General features: G+C 39.6%; 2 protein-coding genes across 2 annotated transcripts; one reads left to right on the top strand and one right to left on the bottom strand.

The window, feature by feature from the left end:
- Nucleotides 1-252: 252 nt before the first annotated feature.
- Nucleotides 253-6,330, bottom strand: LOC136755007 (protein JTB). Its single transcript, XM_066711348.1, has 6 exons — nt 6,132-6,330; nt 5,694-5,777; nt 5,064-5,101; nt 4,556-4,641; nt 4,258-4,337; nt 253-1,609 (listed from the first exon to the last, which is right to left on the bottom strand). Exons 2-6 carry the CDS (start codon nt 5,762-5,764, stop codon nt 1,453-1,455), a joined length of 432 nt encoding a protein of 143 aa, XP_066567445.1. The 5' UTR covers nt 5,765-5,777; nt 6,132-6,330; the 3' UTR covers nt 253-1,452.
- Nucleotides 6,267-11,245, top strand: LOC136755288 (la-related protein 6). Its single transcript, XM_066711756.1, has 4 exons — nt 6,267-6,309; nt 7,241-7,574; nt 8,167-8,374; nt 8,772-11,245. The coding sequence occupies exons 1-4, from the start codon at nt 6,267-6,269 to the stop codon at nt 9,882-9,884; spliced, it is 1,698 nt and encodes a 565-aa protein (XP_066567853.1). The 3' UTR covers nt 9,885-11,245.
- The last annotated feature ends 148 nt before the right edge of the window (nt 11,246-11,393 follow it).

Here is an 11,393-nt window from a genome sequence, read left to right as displayed (position 1 = left end):
GATAACATGGCATTAATTTTCAATAGAACCTAAAGTGCATTGTGTTCAAACTGAATGGCTGTGTCTTTGCTTGTTTTGGCAGCACACATTGTGATAAGAACCACCGAGAGCAACTAGTGTGTAAAGAGTTAACTAAATTATTAAAAAGAATAATCAGTGTCGCTATAAAATATTGTTACCCCTAAATGATGCTCTTGTAATGGTTTAATTGTAAAAGTATGTCAATCAGCAGTACTGGTAGACAAAATTAAATCCATTCACACATTACTTTTATTTTTTGTTTTTAAAGATTGTGGGTTATATATAAATACATATAATTATACATATAATAATTCGCCTACCAACCAGCTAGCTGTTAGTGTATTACATATTTAGTCAAAAACACACATGTACGTATTAAAATAATTAGCCCTTTTTAGTTAAGCTGTTAAACTAAATCTCTTATATAGCCTATTTTGAAGGTTATTACATATTCAATACCTATTCACAAATGGTTCAGTTGATTTGGAAAACTGTCCAGTTACTCACAATGTACAGATCTTACTTCATGTATTTCCAGCACCCAATGGATAAGAACTGAAAGTTGAAAACTCCATAAATTATGTGAACATGTTTCTTCTATGCATGGGTGTGTAAAGCAGGGTTTTGTATCGAGGGTCCAGTGCTGAAAATGGGAATGCGAAAGTGGACATATCCGAGGTAGTTATTAAGCGAACTATATAAACATGTATGTATTTTGCTCGAAGAAATTACAACTAAAAAATAATCTATCCATTCTCAATTGAAAAGTTTAATGTATTTTTTCCTGAAAATGATCCAGTGTAAAATTAAGTATTTTCACCACTGCAGTGTTAATACTGCTTTAGTCACAGTCTCACCTATAAACAGGAGAATTTTAGCATGTTGTTTTAGTTAACAGGAAATTATACACATTTGAATGGTGTCATAATAGATTTGGTGAGTTTTCCAATCTTACAATTGTTATATTATTTTATACATATATTTCCCCATTTATACAGCTGGGTCTTTACTGGAGCAATCTAGTATCTCACTCAAGGGTATAACAGCAGTGCCCCCACCAGTCCAGAGCCCTAACCACTACACCACACTACTGCCTTAGATTATGTGTAAAATGAAATGCCGATTAATTTAGTACTGGTTTAATGGGTCTAATAACTGGCCAGATATGGGCAGCAAGCACAAATTAAGGCATCTGCTTTGGTTTGTTTGATTAGAAGTGTGTGCCCTTATTTAAAGGAGACTTAAGTCTGTGCAATACTACATTTTATATGTATCTTTCATATATGGGGAAAAAAATAAATCATTAGGTTGTCATTAGTGTAATTAGAATACAAATTCTCAAAAGTACTCTATTAAGAGAAAACATCACATTTAACTGAAAAAATAAATTATGTGGAAAAAAAAAAGCAAACGGAGAACTCTGCAGTTCATTTATATTCCTTGGATCTGTTGTCGGACTTTATATTCGGCCCGTCTGTCCAGTTTCCGCTGACGGAGCATCACAAGAATGGCGAACACCGTGCTGAATGCCAGCATCGCCCCTTCAAACTTCCAGAATTTCAGCTCTTCGGCAGCAGCTGAGCGACAACTAAGAATGCACACAAATCGAAATGTAATGTTACTACCCAGTTAATAACAGCCTTTGCATGTCTCAAACAATGCTCTATGCCCTATCCAGTAAGTTTTGTAAGTCACCCTAAATAGCTAATTTCAACATACTGGGACCACATGGAAATTATTGATAAATTAAGCAATTCACTTGTTCAATTAAGGGAATTTTGGTCATTGAGGGCTGAAAAGTTCATTTTCTTTTTACCAAACCTCTACATAACTTCATTTCACAAAACACCTGCTTAATTGATCACATTGAAATGGTTCCAGGCATTAAGAAATTGATCATTAAAGGTAACCTGTATAAAACCTGTTGGATAGGAGCCCTTGAGGACTGGGTTTGGGCAGCACTACTCTATTGTGTACTGTAGGCAGCTTCATGTGTCCCTGAAATGTAAAAGATAAATGCCATGTTCCTTCCCACACTATTGACAATAAGCTAATTGTGGTGCCCATGTTAAATGAAAACTTGTTATATATAGATATCTATACCTACTGAAGAAGTCTGTAAATTGCAAAACTATCTAGAAAGTTATATGTTTTAGGAATAATGAGAAGTCTGTTCATTATTGTACCAGGTGTAGCAGTGTGCTTCTTAGAATGTGTTTAAATTAATCAAGTTGGCTTACTATGAAGAAGCTATAAGGATGAACTGGTAGTTAAAAAACAAAAAACAACGGGCTGCATGCAATGAGAAGTGAAGGATAGCATTACTTCATAATTGCATATAGAAATAGAGAATGTACACCGATCAGCCATATCATTATGAGCACTGGCAGGTGAAGTGAATAACACTGATAATCTCGTTATCATGGCATCTGTCAGTGGGTGGGAAATATGAGGCAGCAAGTGAACATTTTGTCCTCAAAGTTGATGTGTTAGAAGCAGGAAAAATGGGCGTAAGGATCTGAGCGACTTTGACAAGGGCCAAACTGGGTCAGAGCATCTCCAAAACTGCTGCTCTTGTGGGGTGTTCCTGGTCTGCAGTGGTCAGTACCTATCAAAAGTGGTCCAAGGAAGGAAAAGTGTTAAACCAGCGACAGGGTTATGGGCGGCCAAGGCTCATTGATGCACGTGGGGAGCGAAGGCTGGCCCGTGTGGTCTGATCCAACTGACGAGCTACTGTAGCTCAAATTGCTGAAAAAGTTAATGCTGGTTCTGATAGAAAGGTGTCAGAACACACAGTGCATCGCAGTTTGTTGCGTATGGGGCTGCGTAGCCGCAGACCAGTCAGGGTGCCCATGCTGACCCCTGTCCACTGCCAAAAGCGCCTACAATGGGCATGTGAGCATCAGAACTGGACCACGGAGCAATGGAAGAAGGTGGCCTGGTCTGATGAATCACGAGTTCAAGGTGTTGACTTGGCCTCCAAATTCCCCAGATCTCAATCCAATCGAGCATCTGTGGGATGTGCTGGACAAACAAGTCCGATCCATGGAGGCCCCACCTCGCAACTTACAGGACTTAAAGGATCTGCTGCTAACGTCTTGGTGCCAGATACCACAGCACACCTTCAGAGGTCTGTTGGAGTCCGTGCCTCGACGGATCAGGGCTGTTTTGGCGGCAGAAGGGGGACCTACACAATATTAGGCAGGTGGTTATAATGTTATGGCTGATCGGTGTATGTAACTGAAGCTGATGTGTGAAGATGCTGATTTATCACTTAATTAGGATCTTGAGTTTGTATAACATCCTGATTGGTGAATCTTAGAATGTATACACCTATAAAACTTCTATAAAACTTCTTGTAATCCTTTGTTCTGAGAGACTGCCTGGACGGGTACTGTCCCATGCCAGTATGAATAAAGTCTCCCGAGTATGATCAACACGGTGACTTCTTCCTTGCCTCACTCTTCACTATGTGATTAAGATGAATGGATGGATACACCTGAAAATCTTACTATCAAGTGATAGAAAAAAAAAAAAAACTAATGACAGACAGAATTCACCTGCATTTTGAACTAACAAAACAACCCCAAACCACACATTTTGACTGTACCCGTCTGCCCGCCTATCAAATTTCTTTTAAATCACTTTGAGCTTTTCAGCTTCAAACAAAAGCAGAAAAACTGCTTCAATCAGTCCTTCTCTTCTTAGTTGAACTGTAAAACAAATCTTTAGGTTTTAAATTTTATTCCCTGTGTTGTAGATGGTCATGTGGTCTGAAGCATGACATTTTACCTCCTTAGAGCCATGGTAATTCAATATTTGTGGATACGCCAATGGTCTATATATAGTATCCCATTATTAGTAAGATTTCCAGGTGACCCCGTAATTTTGCCAACCAGCTCAAAGTATTTTAAATACATTTCAATTAATATATATATATATATATATATATATATATATATGTATAGATATACAGACAGGTTAAATAAACTTTATTTAACAAATCCAAAAACACTATTAACACATTGAAACTTGTTAAAGCAAAACAGTAAAAATAATCCACCACCCCATACTACAGACAATTCAACAAGAGACACTAACAATGAAACATTTAAAAAACCTCCCACACCCCCCACATTCTGCTGACTATTAACAAGCAAAGAATAAAAGATAGATACACAGATCTCAGACCACATCTGTGCACCTCGTGAAATTATTTATCACCGCGTGACTTACCTTCGATATTCGACATGGCCAGATTTGTTGCACTTTAATTGCTCTATCAAGCCAGAAGAAACACACTGTGCTTCAGTTTTCTGCAGGATGAAGTGAAGTCAGATGAGTACAATTAAATACGCACATGCACAGTATCTGCTGTACTGGGTTCATAGCAAGGAAAATAGTCCCTTGAACTACTAGCTAATTATGTATTATGTATAATTATAACACTGCTGACAATACTTGGTTTTGCTGGACTGATCAGCGTCAATCCACTCTGAAGAACTCTTAGAAACTAGGGCGTACAGGGTCCTACCTTTTGATATTCACTGCATGGGGAGCAGTCCTGCTGCACTGTAAACTCTTCTGTCACCCAACAGGGTGGAGGCTGTGTAGCCTTAACTGGAAAGTATAAAAGCAGACATATTTCATTATAACTGAATGATTGCATTATTATTTTGTATTTTCATATTGAATTTTTTGTTATATATATATACACACACACATATACATACACACATACATACAGCTCTGGAAAAAAGTAAGAGACCACTTAACATTGATTTCTGAACTTGGACTTAATGAACTTTTGAACTTATTTTTTTCCAGATCTGTACGCCACCACAGTGGATTTGAAAGGAAACTATCAAGATGTGCTTTAAGTGTAGACTTATGTTAGTTTGTCTTTTACACCGTTCACCGAATTTGGATGTAACTATCCTCACATTAAAGATGAAAGTCTACACTTCAAGCACATCATTCAAATCCACTGTGGTGCCATACAGAGCCTAACTCTATATTTTAGAAAACTAAATTGAACTTACATAGATCTTTCTGTTTCAGTGGTGCTCCTTCACAGGACCTGAAAATGTATGTACAGAATTGTATTTAGTGGGACTGTTAAAAACTGGTTCACATGCAAATGAAGAAATATAACTTATATATTACATTCAATGTGAATTCTGAAGACCTGTATTCACCTGAATTTAAGAATCATCATCAAAACATAAATACCCCTCACAGCATCTTCCCACTGCTGGTAACCAATGCTTTGTTTAGATCATGTGACCAAAAATGGTCAAAAAGGAGATCATTGTATCACCAACACAACTCCTTAAGCCAATCAACAGTCAATGTTACATGAAATATTATGGAAAGCAGTTCTATGGTTAACAAATTCATTTTGGATCAAGGAAGACATCAAATACAGGGAGATTTGAACATAAGAATATGGCAAATAGTATGAATATAACAAAGGTTACACATGAGAAGATATTATTCGGCCCATCTTACAGCAGTATAGATTTTGTCTCCAAAAATTTCTCAAATGATACCTCACACATATATTTGACCATTAGGTCTACCAAAGAACTTCATGAGACCTAATACTGATGAACATTCACACAACAAATACAAGCGTATACACACACAATATTATACAAGTTGTCCTTTACCTAATGCTGTACAGAAGAAAACTCCAACTCATCCACACACAATGCCAGGCGTAGAGGGAGCTGGGGTACATCCTATTTATTATCCTATTAAAAGAGACAACGCTGTTGAAATATGATTTGCTTTAAACTTATTTACATTATGTCACATTATAAACACAAGCCTGTGCATGCATAATTTGAAGTTTACATGATTATGTCTCTGTTGATAATAATAATAATAATAATAAGATCACAATTAAAAAACAATGTTTCATACGGGGACATCAGCATGTTACAATAACAGGTGCAATCAGTTACAGTGAGCTAATTAGACCAGGTATACATAAACACACTGTCTCATTAGCATGCTGTCACATTTGTGTTGCCAATAGATGGAAACAGTATCAATCGAGATGTAACATAATTCGTTAGTTTGTACAGTCTTTAGCTAGTACTTACTCAGTCTATCAATTCCTAGCAGAACTCAGGTCGAGATGTTCATGCAGATATTTATAAAGGGTCTCTGGCTCTCCATGCTGAGTTATTCATGCCTTATCTTAAAATAATAACTTTTAAATGCCCCACGAACAAGCGATGCGAACAGAAACGCGTCTCTTCTCGCTGCCATCAGCGTCAGGCACGTCCGCGCTGTGCTGTGGGGAAGCTGATGGATAGGTTCAGTGACCAATCAGAAGCGTCCCCCGTGATGGCGACACCGAAGCCGGCCAATCATAAGTCAACAGGAGAGGGAAGGAAAGGCCCATTTCAGACTGATATAGCAATTTGCAGGACGTGGAATTCAGACCTGGATGAATGTCAGTGTTTGTATATACGTTGAAGTGGCTATATATCCTCCTGCCCTTGAAAACAAAACATTAATTCTCAGAAACCTCAGCTTGCCTTGATGCACAGACTCATTTGCTTCAGGAGGAAACGTGTTTATTTTTGATACATGTATTTTTTTGTATATTCTTATGAGCTCCAGACTCCCTTTGCAAAGCTGTGCATGCTGATGGCGCCCCCTTGCGGCCGGGCACACTGGCGCAGAAACAGCCGCACAGCGACACTGGGCGCTATAGATCATTGTGCACAAATACGGAGTGTAACACAGTGTATAACACGACATGTAGCCTAGAAAACTAAACACAGCATGTAGAAAATATAAACACACGCTTTTTAAATGCAATAGTTGTAACACAATACATGCAGTAAACACTTGTCATCCGTAAACACACAGCAGCCGGATTCCCTTGTTTATGTCGTTCAATTCACACTGGAGCACTTTCTAGTAATGTTGGCCATTACTGCTTTCATTCGTGCATCCTACATGCAATTATTCGTGTAGCGTATTTATTTAAAGCTATATAATATAAAGTTGGTATTTGTTTTATTGTTCGAGCAATAATCAAAGAGCGAGTTCATGCACTATAGTTTTAAGGGAAAATTACACTATTTGTACATTAAAACACACACACACACACACACATCAATGCTAATTACTATGCAGTCTTACCGTATCTGAAAGGCATAATGAACCAATCACCTGTATATTTCCCCTGGCTTTACAGAGCCGGCCTCTCTGCAGCAGCAGCCCAATGGGGCCCCTCAGGAGTCTATAAATACACGCCGCTGGAGCGGCCACACACCTCGCCGAGACCGGAGCCGTTTAGCGCAGGTTATGGATCCGTCTTGTCAGGCAGTCCGGCGAAACCGTCTCAGGGAGCCACATGTGCCTGAATACAATAACCTGTTTGTAAAAATGGGCATGTCTGTCCCTCTGATCATAAACGACAGTGCAGTCAGGACCTGGGAACTTGTTGGAGAAGATTCATACTTCACCGAGACTGATGGAGAAACCAACATGAGGAACCGGCAACATACAAGGTTTTTCTCCGGGGAAAGGTAGGTATAACTGTTTTATTGGTCATCAGCATGGAAATAAACGAAAACAACAAACCGAATGTGGAAAAAAATGTTTTTTCTTAAACTATAATCAAACTGCAATTTATACCAAGTATATTCCACTATACATTTTGGATTCGCTGTATTATCAATTCTGCCAGAAAAGTGACATTGAAAATATAACATTTACTATTGCAGTTTTTGGAGGTATTTTCACTCGGTTATAATGGATGTAATTGTATTTAATTTTATGACTGGAAGGTTATGTTTAGACGTTCTCAAGATAAACTAGTAATTGGTTAATTCTCAAAATGTGGTTGAGGTTTGTCAGGTTTGTGTTTGTAAATCACATAGGCTAAAATGCTCTGTGTGTATCAATCAATGCCTGATGAAGATTTAATCCCCCCCCCCAAAGTCTTTAATAACATATCCAGGTGGGCAACATCTTCATTAAGTTGAACTCTCCCTTGAAGTCATAAGCACTCCTGCATATGGTAAAACAAATAAAAATATTTATAAATCTGTGAAATTGTAAATTTAGCTTCCACACTACATGCATGTGTAACTAAGATTTCCAATGGTCTTGTTCCAGTTTTTCTGACCATGCCTTTGACAATGATGATGATGCAGAGTTGGATGTCTGGACACCTCCAGACTCGGATCTTATTGAGAAAATGGTCTCTCAGATTGAGTATTATCTTTCTGATGAAAACCTTGTCAAAGACGCCTTCCTCCTGAAACACGTGAAGAGGAACAAAATGGGCTATGTTAATATAAAGCTGCTGACGTCTTTTAAAAAGGTAAGAGGTAGTCCGGGAATAATGTATTTGAAACGTGTGTAGATTCCTTCACTGAGGAGCATCGCAAGTGTGTGAAAGTTCACAAGCAATGTACCATTTCTGGTTTACGATGGGAAGTTAGAAACTCATATTTATTACTGATGCAAAATTTGGATTTGCGGTTTCTTTTAACCACATATTCACCACAATTATTCTGAAGCCTTTGATGTATTTGCTGATTAACAGCAGTTGTTTTTCTTGGAACCCACACTGAAATGTTTGCAAAGTAAAGGATGAGCAGTGGTGTGAACGTTTTTACTTGTGTAAGTCAATTTCAAACAATATAAAAAGGTGAAATTGCCATTTCAAAATGTTTTCTTGTCGGGTTATTTTATGTAACGCTTCTCTTCCTCTCCAGATGAAGCACTTGACAAAAGATTGGAAGGTGACTGCCTTTGCTCTGAGACACTCCACACAGTTGGAAGTAAATGAAGAAGGCAATAAAGTACGTCGCAAAATCCCAGTGCCAGAATCCCTTCTACTCCAGGTGCCAAGCAGACTTCTGTTAGTGTGGAATCTGCCAGAGTCGGCCCCTTCTGATGATCCTGCTGCCCCCAGGAGAAACAGCATTGAATCAGCCATTGTGATTCTTGGTGCTTTTGGTACCATCGGCACACTCCGCATCATTCGTCCTGGGAAGGAACTGCCCACAGAGATCAGGAAGTACATGTACAAGTACCCGGAGCTGGGCTTGAACGAGTGTGTGCTGGTGGAGTACGAGGACCTGGAGGCAGCAGGAAGAGCCTACCATGAGCTTTCCAAGTCGGACAATACCATGAAGGTCATCCTTGTGGGTAAGGGCTCTAGACAGAAGGCAGCTGGAGATGTAAGTGACGTGGAAGACGGATCTGTGAAGGGCATGGCTGTCCTCAACAAGAGGATGGAACAGCTCCAGTACAGAGCTGAAGACTCTTCTGCGTATAGCTCCTCCGAGTCAGAGTTCACCTTCTCGTCCCCCATGCCTACACCTCGGTTTTGTCAAGGACAAGTCCTGAGCCCGTACAACAATGGGTACTTGGGGATGTCCCCGAGGTCCAGCCCCAGAAGCAGCCCATGGAGCAGCCCTCGCTCCAGCCCTCGTTCCAGCCCCAGGATCCTGCAAGTGGCCCCTGCTGTCCATCGTGTGTCTCCACTCCTGGCGTCTGAGATGTGGAAGAGCCCCGATACCAGCCCCGAGCAGTGCAGGCGGTGCTTGGATTACTCCTCCGACAGCAGCAATGCGCCCGCGAGTCCGTGGGTCCAGAGGCGCAAGCTAGCAGCAGTGCGGGCCTCCTCTCTGGAAGGCAGCCTGAGACAATGTCCCCTGGTGTTGAAAAGGACTCTGAATGGGGAGTCTCTCCCACCAGGTGTCATCCGCTTTCCCCACGGGCCTGATGGAACCAAAGGGTTCCACAACAGCATTGGAAGAGGAATCTCTCTGGATTCAAGTCTCCTGCAGAAAAGGTCATGTAAGCAAAATTCCACAAAGTAGTTCTACATCTACACCATGCATGGATTAAATGTCTGTTACAATCTGTGAGCACTAAAAGCATCATTATCTGAGGTATCTAGTTCTGGCAGGAAAAATATAATACTGTGTATATATCCATTGATTATAATGTGGAGGTAGAGGTTTTCCCACAGGACCTAGTATTTGCTACAAATGCATTTATAATGTTATATTGGTTTATTGCCATGTGGAGATGAGTGACCTGGCCAGTGGGTGGGGTGGAGGGGAAAGAAAAGAAGGAAAAACAAAGAAAAACAAAAAAAATGAATGTGAATACCTAGCATGAGCACAGAGTTGCCCATGGGGAAAATTGTCTATACCTGTTATTAGTGTTGCCCTTTGGCACGTGATAATTACTTGCTAATGAAGTCCACATAAAAAGGTTTTGCTGCTCTAGGGTCCTTTTATTTCCTTTGCTGCCATTTTCAATTTTAATAGAAAATGGCAAATGCTGTAGTTGGCCATCCTTGTGATTAGAAACAGTGTGCCAGGAATAAGTAACAAGTGCCTTTAATCTTAATGGCTATTATTATTCTGGAGAGATGAGCAGTGCGTGGCTGTATGGGTTCCAAGTGTGCTTCATCATGCTATTATTCAAGGCACCTACACATGCACCTAAAATGGGGACCAAGTATGATGGGCAACAGGAGACAGATGTACTATGTTAATTAACTAATTAACATCTAATCAACAAGTATAAAAAGCCTGAAATTTGGAAAGCAGAATAGTACATTTCTAGGCCTAAGTGATTTACTATATGAAAATCATAATTGAAAGCCCCTCGAATAACGGTATGGCACTCGATCTGACGGAAGAAGCTCATATAGGGCTCTTATTGGTTGTATAAAAGATCTCTATAACCAGATTTGAGTCTTGTAAATCTCGGGTCACACTGAAATCCACTCTGAATGGATCTTGCCCTCTTTAATGAATTTTTCACACCACGAGTCATACCACTTTATGCATTTTGCACTCTTACATGGGTTTGGGTATTCGTATAGTATGCATCTAACAAGAAAATGATTGCATGAAGAGGAAGATTTCTCCAGGCTGGTTAAGTGTTTTTGTGGTAGCTGTAAAACTTCAAAATGTGCTCCTCTAGTAAATCACAATGATGAAATTGTATGTGTGCTTGCTTCCATGGCTACTTTTGAAACTTGCTTAATAGGAGCCTGTTGCTTTAAAGACTATTCCTGAACTCATTGTTGCAGTAATTTCTGATTTACAAAATCTGGTGTTGTGAAGAAATGACGACAATGTTACATTGAGATGTATCTTTTGTGCACTGTTGCTAGACTGAAAACCAAAATCTGTTGTAATGTACCAATAAAATGGTGAATGCAATAGAATCTTGTACAGTCTTTTCATTGGCTGCAAAATACTCCTACCTATATGGTCTGTCAACCTATAGCTCCTCTAGGTATTGGTTGTGAAAGAGCAGGTAATGTCAGCCATTATTGTAACAATCATTCAGGCATGCCTTTTGCTTTC

This window comes from Amia ocellicauda, chromosome 8, assembly GCF_036373705.1.
Source record: "Amia ocellicauda isolate fAmiCal2 chromosome 8, fAmiCal2.hap1, whole genome shotgun sequence".
In the NCBI taxonomy this organism is placed as follows: domain Eukaryota; kingdom Metazoa; phylum Chordata; class Actinopteri; order Amiiformes; family Amiidae; genus Amia; species Amia ocellicauda.
Note: the sequence above shows the minus strand (reverse complement) of the source record. Positions and strands in the feature narration are given on the sequence as shown.

Coding starts and splice junctions, on each gene's coding strand:
- LOC136755007 (XM_066711348.1), bottom strand. CDS start 5,764: ATGTACCCCAGCTCCCTCTACGCCTGGCATTGTGTGTGGATGAGTTGG. Junction 4,642..5,063: donor ACTGAAACAGAAAGATCTAT/GTAAGTTCAATT, acceptor TATACTTTCCAG/TTAAGGCTACACAGCCTCCA. Junction 1,610..4,257: donor GGCCATGTCGAATATCGAAG/GTAAGTCACGCG, acceptor GTGCATTCTTAG/TTGTCGCTCAGCTGCTGCCG.
- LOC136755288 (XM_066711756.1), top strand. CDS start 6,267: ATGCGAACAGAAACGCGTCTCTTCTCGCTGCCATCAGCGTCAG. Junction 6,310..7,240: donor CTCGCTGCCATCAGCGTCAG/GCACGTCCGCGC, acceptor CTGGCTTTACAG/AGCCGGCCTCTCTGCAGCAG. Junction 8,375..8,771: donor TGCTGACGTCTTTTAAAAAG/GTAAGAGGTAGT, acceptor CTTCCTCTCCAG/ATGAAGCACTTGACAAAAGA.